Here is a 17,331-nt window from a genome sequence, read left to right as displayed (position 1 = left end):
ATAAAAGAAAATACATACAGCCCTGGTTAAGCACTGGGTATATTTTATGACTTGAATGATAATCGATAAAGTCAATAAAAGCAAAACGCAGATGCTGGAATTCTGAAATCAGAACAGAAAATGCTGGATAAACCCAGTGGGTCTGAAAGCATCTGTGGAGAGAGAGAAAAATAGGAGTTAATGTTTCAAACAAAACCAGAAAACGCTGGAACTTAGCAGGTTCTGCTGAGTTTTTCCAGCATTTTCTGTTTTTGTTTCAGATTCCAGCATCCACAGTATTTTGGTTAACGTTTCGAATCCGGCGTGACTGTTTTTTTTTCCAATCCATGTCTCTCTTTGCACAGGGGGTTAAGTTTCTCCAGCACTTTTCTGTGCTGGCAAACACAAGTTCTTGCTACGCTTAAGCGCTCCCCCCCCCCACCCTTTCCAGCTGAGTGCAGCCACTCATTTCCCAGAGGAGGGGCAGCAGAGTGAGGGAGAGAAAGTAAAGTCATCCAGGCTAGGGAGAGCCAGTGAGAGAGAGAGAACCAAGTACTTCCTCATTCACCAGAGTCTGATCTTGCTGAAAGCTGCTTTCCCTCCCCGGAGGGTTATTTATTTATTTGAGTGTGGGCTTCCTGTTCGCAGTCCTTTTGTACTGCAGGTTCTCTGAAAGATCTGGGGCAGCCACGTGTACAAAGTCTGCAGGTTTGGTTTTGGTTGGTGGGGGGGGGACGGGACACTGACAGGTTCTCCTTCTCTCTCAGTCCCAGTGAAGAGCAGGAGGGGAGAATCTCTCTCTGTCTGGTCTGGTCTAGGCTGATAATGACAGGTAGGTGAAATTGACGCAGCTTTCTGTGACTGTGCGGTGCATCTCGTCTGAGCCCACCCCCTTGTTAGCTTCTCCCTCCCACCCAGCACACAATGAAGGTGAGACGGCTCAGGTGGGTGCTGGGCAGCCTGGCCAGCCTCTGCCTGGCCTCCCTCTGCGTCTTCCTGCTGGTGGGCGTGCAGGCTCGGCCCACCAACAACTCGGCCATCAGGAAGGAGAAGTCGGGCGCCGGCAAGGACGAGAACGAGATCCAGCCCCCCAACCACCTGAACGGCCTCAAGCTGGAGAAAGGGGGGGTCCTGAACAAGGACTTCCACCAGGAGGTCTTCCTGGGCAAGGAGATGGAGGAGTTCGAGGAGGACTCGGAACCCATAAGGAACAGGAAGAAGCTGATTGGCATTTTTGAGAAGTAAGTCATGTTCTTCAAGGAAGTCACGTTGCGCACAAGAGCTGTGGGGGAGGTGGGCGTGAGCACAGATGTGCCAAAACTTATAAGAAGATTGTAAATTCACATTGCAGCAATTTTGGCAATGCTGGTAGCCAGAGCTTAAAAATTGTAATAAAGTCGGATTGCAGTAAATGTGTGGCAATACTGGTAGCAAGACCCTTAAAACTGTAATAGAGGCAACATACTGCAGATGCTGGAATCTGAAACAAAAACAGTAAGTGCTGGAAGATCTCAGCAGGTTTGATAACAGCTGTGGAGAGAGAATAGAGCCAACATTTTGAGTCTGGATGATCCTTCATCAGAGCTAAAGAGTCTTCAGCTCTGGCAAAACATTGGCTCTATTCTCTCTCCACAGATGCTGTCAGATCTGCTGAGATTTTCCAGCATTTTCTGTGTTAAGATTATGATAAATTCAGATTACAGCCAAAACTGGTACCAGAATGATCCTGACACTGCTGCCTCACAGCACCAGGGACCCAGGTTCGATTCCCAGCTCGGGTCACTGTCTTGTGTGGAGTTTGCACGTTCTCCCCGTGTCTGTGTGGGTTTCCTCCAAGCGCTCCGGCTTCCTCCCACTCTCCAAAGATGTGCGGGTTAGGTTGTTTGGCCGTGCTAAATTGACCCTTGTATCAGGGGGATTTGCAGGGTAAATGTGTGGGCGTTCCAGGAATAGGGCCTGGGTGGGATTGTGGCTGGTACAGACCCGATGGGCCAAATGGCCTGCTTCTGTACTTGTACAGATTTTAAAATCTTTTAAGATGATAAATTCAGATTACTGTAAGTGTGTGTCAATAGTGGTGCCAAAACTTTAAAGATTACATTCAGTTCAGATTACAATAAATGCGTGTCAACGCTACTGCCAAAAGTTTTAAGATTATAATAATAAATTCAGATAACAGTGCATTCAGAATAAATGCAAAATCTTTGAATATCTGTTCCTGATGCATTTTGTCCCGCAATCAGTGGATAGTGATTTCTGAACAAGGATGAGAATTGTGGTCCAAAGCAAAATCAAAATGCTGGAAAATCTCAGCAGGTCTGATAGCATCTGTGGAGAGAGAGTGGAGCTCTGATGAAGAGTCATCAGACTCGAATTGTTGACTCTGTTTTATCTGAACAGATGCTGCTAAACCTGCTGAGATTTTCCAGCATTTCCTGTTTTTGATTCTGATTCCAGCAAGCCCAGTAATTTGCTTCTATGTACACGTATGAGAATTGCGGTGTCACCTGTGCTTTAGATTATATTGATCCCCGAGGCAAGCCTAAGAGTCAGACATGCCACGTAAGAGAATGTATGTGTGTGACATTCGTTATTTTGATTTTAAAAATTCTCATTTGCTTTCAAATCCCTCCCATGATCTTAGCACGCTCCATCTCTGTGATCTCCACCAGCCCTTCAAAATATATACACTCCTCTAATTCTGGCCTCTTCAGCATTCCCTATTTGAATTGTTCGGTTACTGATCCTGCCTTCAGTTGCCTCGGTCCACCAACTCTGAAATACCCTGTCTACAGCTCCCCTCCTGTCCTGTATGGTGGCACTGTGGTTAGCACTGCTGCCTCACAGCGCCAGGGACCCGCGTTCAGTTCTTGGCTTGGCTCACTGTCCGTGCGGAGTCTGCACATTCTCCTCGTGTCTGCATGGGTTTCCTTCGGGTGCTCTGGTTTCCTCCCACAGTCCGAAAGATGTGCTGGTTAGGCCATGCTAAATTCTTCCTCAGTGTACCCGAACAGGTGCCAGAGTGTGGCCAGTAGAGGATTTTCACAATAACTTTATTGCAGTGTTAATGTACTTGTGACACTAATAAACCCAACCTCTTTGACTAAGTTTTTCTTTATCTGACCTGATATCTCCTTACGTGACTTGATGCTGTACTTTCTTTTATAATGATCCTATGAAGCACCTTGGGACATTTTATTATGTTAACAGTGCTATATAAGTTGTTGTCAGGGACACAGTGAGTCTCTTGCTCCAATATTTGCTGCTTTTTTGCCCCAGTCTCAGTGTTGATTCTATTCTGTCTGTGTTATCTGCATGGAGTGAGTTAATAATTACACAGCTTCGCTGGAATGTTTAGCGAGAGCTATTCTAGTCTCTGTGGAGGGCATATGGCTAACGGGTAGCAGCAAACGTTTTGTTTTAGTCATCTTGGCATGTAGGAATTGTTAGCGCTTGCTGCAATCCCAACTTTCCTTTGAGAAGGTGAGCAATGCCCCCTCTCATTCTTGTTGTACATGTCCTCCTCGGTTAAGTGTGCAGTGACTTTGAATTATTTTTGCATGGTCACACAGAAGTAAGTTTATAAAATCACAAGAGGCAGAGATAAGATGAAGGTCTTTTCCCCAGGGTCGGGGAGGCTGACACTAGAGGGCATAGGTTTAAGGAGAGAGGAGAAAGATTTAAAAGGGACTCGAGGGGCAACTTTTTCTCTCAGAGGGTGGTGTGTGTATGGAGTGAGCTGCCAGAGGAGGTGATGGGGTGGATACAATTACAACATTGAAAGGACATTTGGACAGGTACATGGATGGGAAAGGTTTAGAGGGATACGGGTCAAATGAAAGCAAATGGAACTAGTTGAGTTTAGGAAATCTGGACATTTGGGCCGAAGGGCCTGTTTCCATGCTGGATATCTCTGATTCTATGTGCCAGACTTACTGGCCACGCTCACCCCAAGGCCAGAAATTCCCACCTTTGCATGGTCCGCCCAGGGCCCACTACGATTCCTGTGGCAGGTGGGACAGGAAAATTCTGCCCAGATGACCATAGGCTGCTCTCCTCTTTGTGACTTAACCTGAGGATCAGTGCACTTCAGGCAAGGGACAAGGTTGAGAAGGAGGGATCTTCATGAACAACCTCATATATAAACAATATCGTAAAGGTGCTGACTTGTGCTGAGTCTCCGTGACGTCTTCTGTGTTGATGTACGGCTAGACTTTTTAGTGGGAGCACTGAAAGTGAGCCATCAACCTGAGCTGCTGCAGTCCACGATGGTGATGATATTTTCATGTTAACAATTTCTTTTATGCTGTCACCGGACTTTGAATGGACCTACCTCGCGTCAAGTTGACCTTTCTCTACACTCTAGCTTTGACTGTGACACTGTATTCTGCACTCTGCATGCTCTCCTTTCTTTTATGAATGGTATGCTTGTCTGTATAGTGCGCAAGAAACAATACTTTTCACTGTATGCTAATACATGTGACAATAATAAATTCAATCAAAGGCTTTTAGTAACAGTGAAGGAACGGTGACATATTTCCAAGTCTTGCTGGTGAGTGACTTGGAGGGAAACTTGCAGGTTGTGACGTTCCCTGTATCTGCTGTCCTTATCTTCCAGGTGGTAGAAGTCACAGGTTTGGAAGGTACTGTCAGTGGAGCCTTGGTGAGTTCCTACAGTGCATCTTGAAGGTGATGCACTCAGCTGTCACTGTGGATTGGTAGTGGAGGGAGTGAATGTAGAGGTGGTGGATGCTTTGCTGGCATGATGTCAAGCTTCATGAGCGTTATTGGAGTTGCACTCATCCAGGCAAGAGGAGAGAATTCTATCACACCCCTGCCTTGTGTCTTATAGATGGTTGTGGGGAGTCAGGAGGTGAAATACACACTCAAGAATTCCCAGCCTCTGATTTTTTTTTGTTGTAGTTACATTATTTATATAGTCAACCCTGTTCAGTTTCTCATTAATGGTGATTCCCAATGTGTTGGTGATGGAGGACTCAGCCATGGTAATGCCACTGAATGTCCAAGAAGGTGATTAGATGCCGTCTTGTCGGTGCCTGGCACTTGTGTGTCACGGATGTTACTTGCCCCTTATCAGCCTGAGCCAGGTTTTGCTGCACGCGGACAGATTGCTTCATTATCTGAGGAGTTGCAGATGGAACTGAACACTCTGTAATCATCAGTCAACGTCCCCACTTCTGACCTTATGGAGGGCAGGTCAGTGCTGAAGATGGTTGGGCCTAGGACACCATCTTTACATTGAAATTGTATTTTAAAGTAGGCGGTAGAGGTACACCAGTTTCATTCCTTCTTCAAGCTGAAGAAGGAATGAGACTGGTGATTGTAATGGCTTTAAGAACAGTCTGCAAGCAAAGGCAGGAGAAATTAGGGAGGAAATTCCGGAGTGTTAGAGGGGGCCTGGGCGACTAAGAGCACTATCACCACCAGTGGGTGAAAGGAGGGAGGAAATTCACATTCCAAAGCACCAAATACAACAACAACAACTTGTCAGTACGCAGCACCTTAAGAATGGTAAAATAGTCCAAGGCACTTCAGGAAAAGTGTTATCCAGTAAAAATGGACCCCAGGCCACACAGTGCAGAGTGCAAGTCATGGGAATGGAATATTTGAGGGTGAGGATGGATGTGGCTTGTTAGAAGGAGGCCACAGCGATGGGGACGAGGGGGAGGCCATAGCGAGGGGGACTGGGGTGGGGCGGGGGGAGGTCACAGCGATGGGGACTGACAGATTCTAGTCTGATTCCTGTTGAAGCACTTTGGGACATTGTACTCTAGTATAGGCAACATATAAATGCAGGTTGTTGTTATGGAGTCCAGAATGCAGTCTTGGATTGAAGAGAAGATTGAATTTCCAGACAGTCTGGTTCAGTTTGAGACAGTTGCCGTGGTGATGGATGGAATAAAGAATAAAAGCTGCAATTTGGTCCAGTGTGGATTACAGTGCAAAAGGAGTCCTGCCTTTATTGAGAATTGTAGGGTCAGTTTTTGGGAATGCGAGATGTTAAATTGTAAAACAAATGATGAAGGCAAACTCGTTGGACTTCATTTTTGAGGTTTGAATCAGCTTGTTTCTTTGTGTGAGTCCCTTCCTGCCTTTGCAAATCCTTCCATCCTGCATTGGTTAGGTCGCAAAGACTTCGATTCGGAATTCCCGATTTCTCCTTGTGTGGCTTGGGGTCCATTTTTACTGGATAACATTTTCTCTGAAGTGCCTTGGACTATTTTACCATTCTTAAGGTGCTGTGTACTGACAAGTTGTTGTTGTTGTATTTGGTGTTTTGGAATGTGAATTTCCTCCCAGCTGTAGAGAACGTGGCCTCCAGTCTGATTGCAAACACACGCATCCTGCCTATGCAAATAGATTCTGTGAACAACTCCAGGAAGCGCTTGCCTCTCTTTCTTTTAATGTGAATTCATTATAAGAAGATAATGTTTCTCCCTGCTCCCTCCCTGGAGATTGTGTGGCTCAGTGGGTAGTGTCCCCACCTCTGAACCCCAAGCTCTGGGTTCAAGTCCCAATCTGGGATTTGTTGGCCATGGAAGTAAGGTCTCGGACATGGTTTAAAGGCATCAATGATCTGCCTGCTCATCCTTTTCGATGATCCCCCACTATTCCCTTTGGTGTGTGTGTGTGACTGGAGATGCAAGACAAACAACCCTGTCCCTTCTGCATGTTTACAGCAGGAATGTCGCCGTTCAGAGCAACTGGGCAGGGATGAATCCGATTTAGAGATATCATTATCGCCTTTATTTGCAGCTTCACCTAATTTCAGTGCCCCCTCTTTCTTTTTAAGTAAAAACCCTGACCAGGAGGGTATATAGAGAACATGTGTGGGAGTTTTCACATTGGCACATCTGCAGGAAATATCTTTTGCTTTGAGTCATTCAGGCTCCAAGCTGTTGAGCTGGAATGTTAGTTGCAGACTGTCTGACACAGAAGGGATAATTGCATAGTTTTCTCCTGGTTAAGACTCAGGCCAGAAACTCCAAGGTGCTTTGTGAAGCTGACCTTACGTTTTTTACATTAGATTTTGATAAACTTATGTCTGCAAATCACATCCTCACTTGCCCTGCCGTTATCACATCTTCGCCAAGATCCAGTGGTTTCGATGCATCAGGGGGCTGACCTCATAATTTAGCCTAATTTTCAAATTCTTGCATGCTCCCTCCACTTGGCTAACAGCCAGCCTCTTCTTCACCCCTTCCCTATTACCGACCCCTCATTTAGCCACTACACTTTGACCCTCTCTACTCAGTTCTTTCCATCTTCTCTGTTGGGGTGGCACAGTGATTAGCACTACTGCTTCACAGCACCAGGGATGTAGGTTCAATTCCTGGCTTGGGTGCGGAGTCTGCATGTTCTCCCCATGTCTGCATGGGTTTCCTCTAGGTGCTGCGGTTTCCTCCCACAGTCCAAAAGATGTGCTGGTTAGGTGCATTGGCCATGCTAAATTCTCCCTCGGTGTACCCAAACAGGTGCCAGAATGTGGCAACTCTGAGATTTTCATAGTAATTTCGTTGCAGCACTAATGTAAGCCTTACTTGTAACTAATAAATAAACTTTTGCTTTTTAAAAAGAAAATCCCTACAACACACTCTTTCGATTATGTTTTTCATTTCCCAATGTAGTCTTTGCTTTTGGGCTTTTTATTGCTGTTTTGCACTTTGAGATTTAAAGTGTTCTGCTAATTTACAAATTATTGCCAGTTGTTACCCAAAGAACTATACAGCTGTACCCTTCATTAAGTTTAAAGTTTATTTTGTCACTGTCACAAGTAGGCTCACACTAACACAGCAATGAAGTTACTGTGAAAATTCCCTAGTCACCATACCCTGGCGCCTGTTTGGGTACACTGAAGGAAAATTTAACATGGTCAATGCACCTAACCAACACATCTTTCGGACTGTGCGAGAAAACCAGAGTACCCGGAGGAAACCCACACAGATATGGGGAGAACACGCAGACTCCACACAGGCAGTGATCCAAGCCAGGAATCAAACCCAGGTCCCTGGTGCTGTGAGGCAGCAGTGCTAACCACTGCGCCATTAAGTATCTCTTCCATGGGACATTTGTTCGATTAAATTGTTTCAAGATATCGCAATGTTAATTCCAATCTTTGAAATTGGTAACCGAGACCTGAACGTTTCTAGGTGAGGTACATCTGATGGGCAATCTTGGCTAATGAGTGGGCCACAAGATTGAAATTGGGCTTGTTCACTAACCATGACCCCATGAATAAGATTAAAGATATTTAATACACACCGAATATTTCATATTGAGTTACAGGAAATGCTTAATCATTTATATATTAATAGAGCTATCATCATTTTCCAATGGTAAAAACAAGAGAAATATTTACACTTTGGACAGACAGGGAGTGCACAGCTCTCACAGTCAGTGTTGTGTGCAATCAGCACATACCTCACTTGCCCTTGCTTTACATGCAAATCACTTCAGTCATACCAGCAGGAAAAAAAACTATGCAGATGGAAATTGGGGAAATGTGGCAACACTCCATAGGCAACTGCCAACAAAATGTCTCGTGGGCGGCACTCAGAACCCAGATGGGCTATGTGTGACCACCACCACCACCACCACCACACCCCCCCCCCCCCCCCCCCCCCCCCCCAGTACCCACCACTGGTCTAGTGACACTCAAACTATTGCAGTTACGCAGGATAGGCTGGCGGGCCCACATCTGGATGTGGAGAGGATGTTTCCTCTTGTCAAGGTAAAAGGGTCATCCATTTAAAACAGAGGTGAGAATAAATATCCTGTCTTGAGGGAAACGAGTCTTTGGAATTCTCTTCCTCAAAAGGCAGTGGAAGCAGAGCCTTTGAATCATAGAATCACTACATTGCAGAAGGAGGCCATTCAGCCCATTGAGTCTGCACTGACAACAATCCCACCCGGGCCCTATCCCCATAATCCCACATACTTACCCTGCTAATCCCCTGACACTAAGAGTCAATTTCACATGGCCAGTCAACCTAACCTGAACGTCTTTAGACTGTGGAAGGAAACCAGAGCACCTGGAGGAAACCCATGCAGACACGTGGAAAATGTGCCTTGTATGTTGGAGCAGGCTTGGTGAGCCCAAGGCCTGTCCTGTCCTGTACTGTTCTTTGTTCTTTAAATGCAAAGACTAAGGGACGGAACTTTCCTGTCCTGTGCACTGTGGGAATCGTAGCGGGCAATACAGAACCATGCAAAGATCCCCTGCCCCCACAAACTACATTTGGGAAGGTCCTGCAGCAGCAAAAGGTGCTAACTGCATTGTAGGACGCAGATCCATACATGAAGTTTCTGATGGGGTTTGATTTTGATTTGATTTATTATTGTCACATGTATTTACACACAGTATTATTTCTTGCGTGCTATACAGACAAAGCATACCGTTCATAGAGAAGGAAACGAGACAGTGCAGAATGTAGTGTTACAGTCATAGCTAGGGTGTAGTGAAAGATCAACTTAATGCGAGGCAGGTCCATTCGAAAGTCTGATGGCAGCAGGGAAGAAGCTGTTCTTGAGTTGGTTGGTATGTGACCTCAAATTTTTGTATCTTTTTTCTGACGGAAGAGAGAATGTCCAAGGTGTTTGGGGTCCTTAATTATGCTGGCTGCTTTGCCAAGGCAGCGGGAAGTGTAGACAGAGTCAATGGATGGGAGGCTGGTTTGCATGATAGATTAAGCTATATTCATGACCTTTTGTAGTTCCTTGCGGTCTTGGGCAAAGCAGGAGTCATACCAAGCTGTGATATAACCAGAAAGAATGCTTTCTGTGGTGCATCTGTAAATACTGGTGAGAGTCATAGCTGACATACCAACTTTCCTTAGTCTTCTGAGAAAGTAGAGGCATTGATGGACTTTCTTAACTATAGTGTCAGCAGGGAGTCGGGGGGGGGCTACCAGGATAGGTTGTTGGTGATCTGGATATCTAAAAACTTGAAGCTTGCGACCCTTTCTACTTCATCCCCATTGATGTAGACAGGGGCATGTTCTCCTTTACACTTCCTGAAGTCGATAACAATCACCTTCATTTTGTTGACATTGAGGGAGAGATTAATGTTGCTGCACCAGTTCACCAGCCTCTCTATCTCATTCCTGTACTCCGTCTCATTGTTTGAGATCTGACCCACTTCCATGACGCCATCAGCAAACTAGAAAATCAAGTTGGAGGGAATTTGGCCACGTAGTCATAAGCGTATAAGGAGTGTAGTAGGGGGCTGGGAACACAGCCCTGTAGGGCACTGGTGTTGAGGATGATCGTGGAGGAGGTGTTGTTGCCTATCCTTGCTGTTTAAGAACATAAGAAATAGGAGCAGGAGTAGGCCATCTAGCCCTTCGAGCCTGCCCCGCCATTCAATAAGATCATGGCTGATCTGTCGTGGCTCAGTTCCACATTCCCGCCCTCTCCCCATAACCCTTAATCCCCTCTCTTGTCAAAAACCCATCAACCTGCGTCTTAAAAATATTTAGTGAGGCAGCCTCCACCACTTCAACGGGCAGAGAATTCCAGAGATTCACCACCCTTTGAGTGAAGAAGTTCCTCCTCAACTCCGTTCTAAACCCCCCCCCCTTTATCTTGAGGCTGTGCCCCCTAGTCCTATTATCCTTTCTGAGCGGGAAGAGTCTCTCCACCTCTATCCCATCCATCCCATTCATCATCTTATACGTCTCAATGAGATCTCCCCTCATTCTTCTAAACTCTAACGAGTACAAGCCTAGTTTATTCAGCCTCTCCTCATAGCTCAACCCCCTCAACTCCGGTATCAGCCTAGTAAACCTCCTCTGCACTCCCTCCAAGGCCAAAATATCCTTGCATAAGTACGGCGCCCAAAACTGCACACAGTACTCCAGCTGCGGCCTCACCAATGCCCTATACAGCTGCAGCAAGACCTCCCTACTTTTATATTCAATCCCCCTCGCTATGAAGGCCAGCATCCCATTCGCCTTCCTGACCACATGCTGCACCTGCAAGCTGGGTTTTTGCGACTCATGCACAAGGACCCCAAGGTCCCTCTGCACCGTCGCCTGCTGCAGTTTTTCGCCACGTAAGTGATAATCCTTCCTACCATTATTCCTACCAAAGTGGACCACCTTGCACTTGCCAACATTAAATTCCATTTGCCATTTCCTGGCCCATTCGCCCAGCCTATCTAGATCCTTCTGTAGACTCTCCACACCCTCCACACAATTTGCCTTTCCTCCAATCTTGGTGTCATCAGCAAATTTCGACACCCTACACTCGGTTCCCTCCTCCAGATCATCTATATAAATGGTAAATAGCTGAGGCCCCAACACCGACCCCTGGGGCACTCCACTAGTCACCATCCGCCAATCCGAATAGCACCCATTGACCCCCACTCTCTGCCTCCTATTTGACAACCAATCCTCTATCCACGCTAACACCCTACCCCCAACTCCCTGTCCCCTGACCTTCTGCAAAAACCTCCTGTGAGGTACCTTGTCAAACGCCTTCTGAAAATCAAGAAAGACCACATCCACCGGCTCTCCTCTATCCACCGCCCTAGACACATACTCATAGAACTCCAGTAAATTTGTCAGACACGACTTCCCTTTAACGAAACCGCGCTGCGTCTGCTCTATCAAGCAATTCCTCTCAAGATGCCTCGCTATTTCCTCCTTGATGACGGATTCTAACATTTTACCTACAACAGACGTTAAACTAACCGGCCTATAATTCCCTGCCTTTTGCCTGGCACCCTTCTTAAACAACGGCGTAACATTAGCCGCTTTCCAATCTTCCAGCACTTCCCCGGAATCCAGCGACGTCTGGAAAATAACCACCAAGGCATCCACTATCACCTCCGCCATTTCTTTCAGAACCCTCGGATGCATTCCATCCGGTCCTGGGGACTTGTCCACAATCAGCCCCTCCAGTCTGTCGAGCACCTCCTCTCTAGTAACAGTAATGTCATTAAGACTCTCCAGTCCTACCACCTTTCCATCTCTAACACCCGGCAAATTATTCACGTCCTCCTCCGTGAAGACAGAAACAAAAAAGTTATTCAGGACCTCAGCCATTTCCCCATCCCCTACCACTAAGTCCCCCCTCTCATCCTCTAAGGGACCAACATTCACCCTAGCCAGCCTCTTCCTTTTTATATATTTATAAAAACTCTTGCTATCCTTTTTTATATTAAGTGCTAGCCCAGCTTCATAGTTTCTCCTACCCTTCTTTATTATCTTCTTTGTCAATATTTGTTGACATTTAAACCTCTCCCAATCCTCTTCTCGCCCACTACTCTTTGCTACTCTAAACGCCTCCGCTTTTAATTTAACACTTTCCTTCACCTCCTTCGTTATCCACGGCTTATTACCTCTCCTCCTACTGTCCTTTTTGACCATCGGAATAAATTTCTGCTGAGCACCAAGAAAGATCTCCTTAAAGATCCTCCACTGCTCCTCAGCAGACCTACCTTCCAACGCGCTCCCCCAGTCCACATTCGCCAATTCTTCTCTCATCCTACCGTACTCCCCTCTGTTCAAACAAAGGACACGCGTCCGAGAACCCACTTTCTCCTCCCCCATCTGCACCAGAAACTCCACCATACAATGATCACTCTCCCCAAGAGGATCCTTCACCGCAAGGTCCCTAATTCTACCCGCCTCATTACACAGCACCAGATCCAAGATAGCTCGCTCCCTCGTCGGCTCCAACACACACTGTTCCAGGAAACTATCCCGGCAGCATTCCAAGAACTCCTCCTCAAGCCCACCGCGTCCAACATGGGTCGACCAATCAATATGTAGATTGAAATCCCCCATAACTACGGCTGTCCCATTCCTGCACGCCGCACTTATTTGCGCGTTAACAGCCCGCCCCACCTCCAGATCATTATTCGGGGGCCTATAGACGACACCCACCAGCGTCTTCCTCCCTTTGCTGTTCCTAATCTCCACCCACAACGATTCCACTTTCTGCTCCTTGGCTCCAATATCATCCCTTGCTACCACCCTGATGCTATCCTTAATCAGCAGAGCTACACCCCCCCCTTTTCCCTCCTGCCTATCCTTCCTAAACACTTGATATCCCTGGACATTCAGCTCCCAGTCCCTGTCACCTTGCAGCCACTTCTCTGTAATGGTCACCAGATCATATCCATTTGTGTCGATCTGTGCCACCAGCTCATCCACTTTATTCCGAATGCTTCGTGCATTCAGATAAAGTGTCTTCATCCCAGCCTTCACCTGGACCCTATTTGCCGTAACGCCACCAACCATACTCACGCCCCCTACTCCCTCTATTATTGGGACATCCTCGGCCTCTTCCCTTACCTGTACCCTCTCCTCAACTTTAGCCCCCGTAACGTCACCTACCCTCGCACCCTCCCCCCCCTAATTAGTTTAAAGCCCTGTCTACAGTCCTCTTTACTCTATTCGCCAGCACTCTGGTCCCAGCACGGTTCAGACAAACCCCATCCCGCCCGAACAGATCCCACCTACCCCAATACTGATGCCAATGCCCCATAAATTCAAACTCATTCCTCCCACACCAATCCCTGAGCCACCCATTCACTTCCTTAATCCTATCTACCCTACGCCCGTCTGCACACGGTTCAGGCAGTAGCCCAGAGATAACTACCTTGTCGGTTCTACTCTTTAATTACATTCCCAGCTTCTCATACTCCCTCCCCAGATCCTCAGTCCGCACTTTGCCTACGTCGTTGGCACCCACATGTACCACAACGACCGGATTCTCACCCTCCCACTCCAGGTTCCTCTGCAGCCCGGATGTGACATCCTGGACCCGAGCACCAGGCAGACAACACACCCTTCTGTGCACTTTGTCATTGTGACAAAGGACAGTGTCAATACCCTTAACCCCACTATCCCCAATTACTACTACGTTCCTTTTCACCTTCTCCTTGCCTATATCCTGCGTCTGCATCACTGTACTGTGTGCAGTTTGCTCACCGACCTCACCTCCCTCGTCCTCGTCCAGACTGGAAGCAAGAGCCTCAAACCTGTTATGCAGATTGAGAGGCTGAGGCCTCCTCTCCTCACCCTCGTTCCTCCTCTCCCCACCCTCGTTCCTCCTCTCCCCACGCCCCTCTTGTTCCTGACCCTTAGAGTTAGCCAGTCTAGGGGGGGTGGATGTCACTTGCACCCCATTGACAATGGCACCCCCTCTCCCCTTGATGAGCCTCAGTGTCTGAAGCTCAGAGGCCAGCTCATCTACCCTGAGCTGGAGCTCCTCCAGCAACCTGCACTTACTGCAGACATGGTCACTGGGAAGGACCCTGGGGTCCACCAGTTCCCACATCATACAGAAACAGCACATCACATGCCCCTCCATTATTCACTGTAGTAGTATTGAAAATTTCAACACTAACTTACCTGGCCCTTTTTCTCCCCAGCCCTTTGCTCCTAAGCCCTAATAGCTCACTCTGCTTCCCCCTCACTCCGCTGCCCGCTCCGACGCTGCCCGCTGTCTACACCAGGCCTCTTTTTAAACCTGGCGCTGATTTAAAGCTGGCTGGCCCACAACTCCCTTTTAACCACTCCCTCAGAATTCTTAAAGAGGTAAATACAAAAAGCCCGCAAAAATGCTTTTAAATGATTTAAACAGTTCTACAAGGAACAAAGTGCTTTAAACTTAAATTTAAAAGGTTTTTAACAGGTAAATTCTTTTCTCTCTCTCTCTGCTCCTTCACTCCTCTGCTCCAGCAAACAATGCGGTCTGAGAGTTCGGAAATTCAGGATCCAGTCGCAGAGGGAGGTGCCGAGGCCCAGGCCATGGAGTTTGGAGATGAATTTTGTGGGAATAATAGTGTTGAAGGCTGAGCTGTAGTCAATAAATAGGAATTGGACATAGGTGTCCTTGTTATCTAGGTGTTCAAGGTTGTAATACATGTGAGTGTGAGTTGAGGAGAAGTGGTCACAGAGCCACCAGGATTCCTGCAGCATGTTTCAACGAATGTCTCATTGGGGACCAACTCATACCTGTCATTTCAATGAATAATTTAAACTGCGCTCACACAGGTTGAAGATCACTGAATGAGATCTTGGCATTCTTCAGTCAGATGTATGAAGTTTGAGCTAGTTTGTTGGCTTTGCAGTCACTGGACCCCACTGAAATCAGGCAGCGGGAATGCTTTCAACCTTGTTTGCCCATCTGTTTGTCTACAAACAATATACCTGGGAAACTAATGGACAGATTCCAACAAAACTTGGTACATTGATGGGTTACGACCCAAAGAAGAACCGGTTAAAATGCAGATCCAGATCCTGGAAATTTTTTGTTAAGGATCCGTCAACATTGGGGAATAAGGCGGATTGACTTTTCTTTAGAACGTCGCGGGGCGTTTGGATTTGGGGCGTTTGGATTTGGGGCGTCGCGGGGCGTTTGGATTTGGGGCGTCGCGGGGCGTTTGGATTTGGGGCGTCGCGGGGCGTTTGGATTTGGGGCGTCGCGGGGCGTTTTGGAATGTTGCAGCTGCGTACTCACTGATCCTATAGAATTAACCCTATGTGCTTGTTGATGTAGGGACAGGCGCTGTGACAAAGAGTTCAGAAGGCCAATGGAATGAATCATAGATTCCCTGCAGTGCAGGAGGAGGCCCTTTGGCCCATCGAAACTGCACCAACCACAATCCCACCCAGGCCCTATCCCCATAACCCCATGCATTTACCCTAGTCAGTCCCCCTGACAATTTAGCATGGCCAATCCACCTGACCCACACGTCTTTCAGACTGTGGGAGGAAACCCACGCAGGCACGGGGAGAACATGCAAACTCCGCACAGACAGTGGCCCAAGCCGGCAATCAAACCCGGGTCCCTGGCGACGTGATTGACACAATGCTGCTTTACATTGTGCCACCCAATGCTGGCCTTCATATCAAAAGGGCTGCAGTATAGGGATGCAAATGTTATGCACAAAACTCTAGTTAGGACAGACTCTCAGTACTATGAGCAGGTGTGGACACCAAAGTTTAGGAAGGAAGTTTTGGTCCTGGAGGGAGCTCACCGCAGGTTTACAAGAATATCTGGACTTCAGGGATTAAGTTACGGGGAGAGATTAGACAAATTCAGAAGGTTGAGGGGTGATCTGGTTGAAGTCTGCAAAATATTTACAGGAGTGGAGAGGATGAGGATAAATTGTTTCCATTAGTTCAGGGCTCTGGAACCAGGGATCACAGTCTAAAAATTCAGGCCAAGCCATTCAGGAGAGAGGTTAGAAAACACTTCTACACACAGAGTGATGGAGGTTTGGAACTCTCTTCCTTAAACAACGGTGGATGCTGGTTCAATTCTTAGGTTTAAGTCTGGGGTAGACACTACGGTTGGAATTTTACCGCCCCACCTGCCATGGGAATAGGAGCGGACAATGGGGATGTCTGCTGTCCTCAGGTGGTATTTTATGGTTTCGGAATGAGTGAGGCCATAAAATCCCACCCATTGTTATTGAGCAGTGGTATTGAGAGATGGGGCTTAGGGCAGGTACGTGGAGTTGGGCCACAGATCAACCATGATCTTATTGAATGGTGAAGTGGGCTGAATGGCCTACTCCAGTACATGCCCCTATGTACTGATCACCGTGGACAAAGGTTTAACGTGTTCATAAGGCAATGTTGGTCTTGTTATTTTACCAGACCCATTGGGGAAAGCTGGGTGGTGTCGAGGCAGGCGATTGTGAGGGTGCCCCAACTTGGAGACCTCCCTCAGGTAGCTGCATTGCCAGTAGATTCACGTGGATCGAAGCTGGCTGGGCCATTGTGCTGGCTTCAGGCCTTTGCTAGGGTAGTAACGATCAAGGTTGCGGCCTTGCGTCCCCTGCGCCCCTCACACCGGGGCAGGAAGCCACTGGTGCTGACCTGACCCCTGGTTAGCCACCAGGAGGTTGAAGGAATTGAGGTGCTGGATCTGCGCACAGTGGTGGGGGGGAACAGGCAAGGTAGGGAAATACTGCTACCATCACAAATTGGCCCATAGTGAGGCTGTGACCCCACTAATTGGCTGACTGGGAGTGAGTGGGCACTTGGTCTCTGGGAAAATTTTTCAGAAGGTGCTTATTCATTATAGAGCCATCCCAGCGTGGCTCCCCACGTCCCCTCGTTTCCCAATTTTCGTTGCCCAGTCATTGCTAAAATGAGGAAGGTCTTGGGACCGGGCTCCAAATGCTGAATTTCAACATGTGTGGGCAAATGGTTTTGGGAGGATTGGTGATCAGAAGAGGTGCAATCTATTGAGAAAATGGCCCCTTCACTGTGTGGGAAAATGGCCAACTCCACTACCTGTCCTCCTCTGACCACAACTAACAGACGGGAGGTGATGGCCTAATGGTCTTGTCGCTAGACTATTAAT

At 47.4% G+C, this 17,331-nt stretch overlaps 1 protein-coding gene across 1 annotated transcript in view; it reads left to right on the top strand.

The window, feature by feature from the left end:
• Window positions 1-525: 525 nt before the first annotated feature.
• The window catches only part of sdf4 (stromal cell derived factor 4), a 74,110-nt gene continuing 57,304 nt past the window's right edge, over window positions 526-17,331 (top strand). The window contains exon 1 of the mRNA XM_080215188.1: window positions 526-1,220. Within this exon, the coding sequence (XP_080071314.1) occupies window positions 904-1,220 (317 nt within the window). The 5' untranslated portion in view covers window positions 526-903. The remainder of the gene's footprint in view (window positions 1,221-17,331) is intronic.

This window comes from Carcharhinus amblyrhynchos, chromosome 30 (genome assembly GCF_965287045.1).
Source record: "Carcharhinus amblyrhynchos chromosome 30, sCarAmb.v2.hapA, whole genome shotgun sequence".
NCBI classification, from domain to species: Eukaryota; Metazoa; Chordata; class Chondrichthyes; order Carcharhiniformes; family Carcharhinidae; genus Carcharhinus; species Carcharhinus amblyrhynchos.
This window is presented reverse-complemented; position numbering and strand designations above follow the sequence as displayed.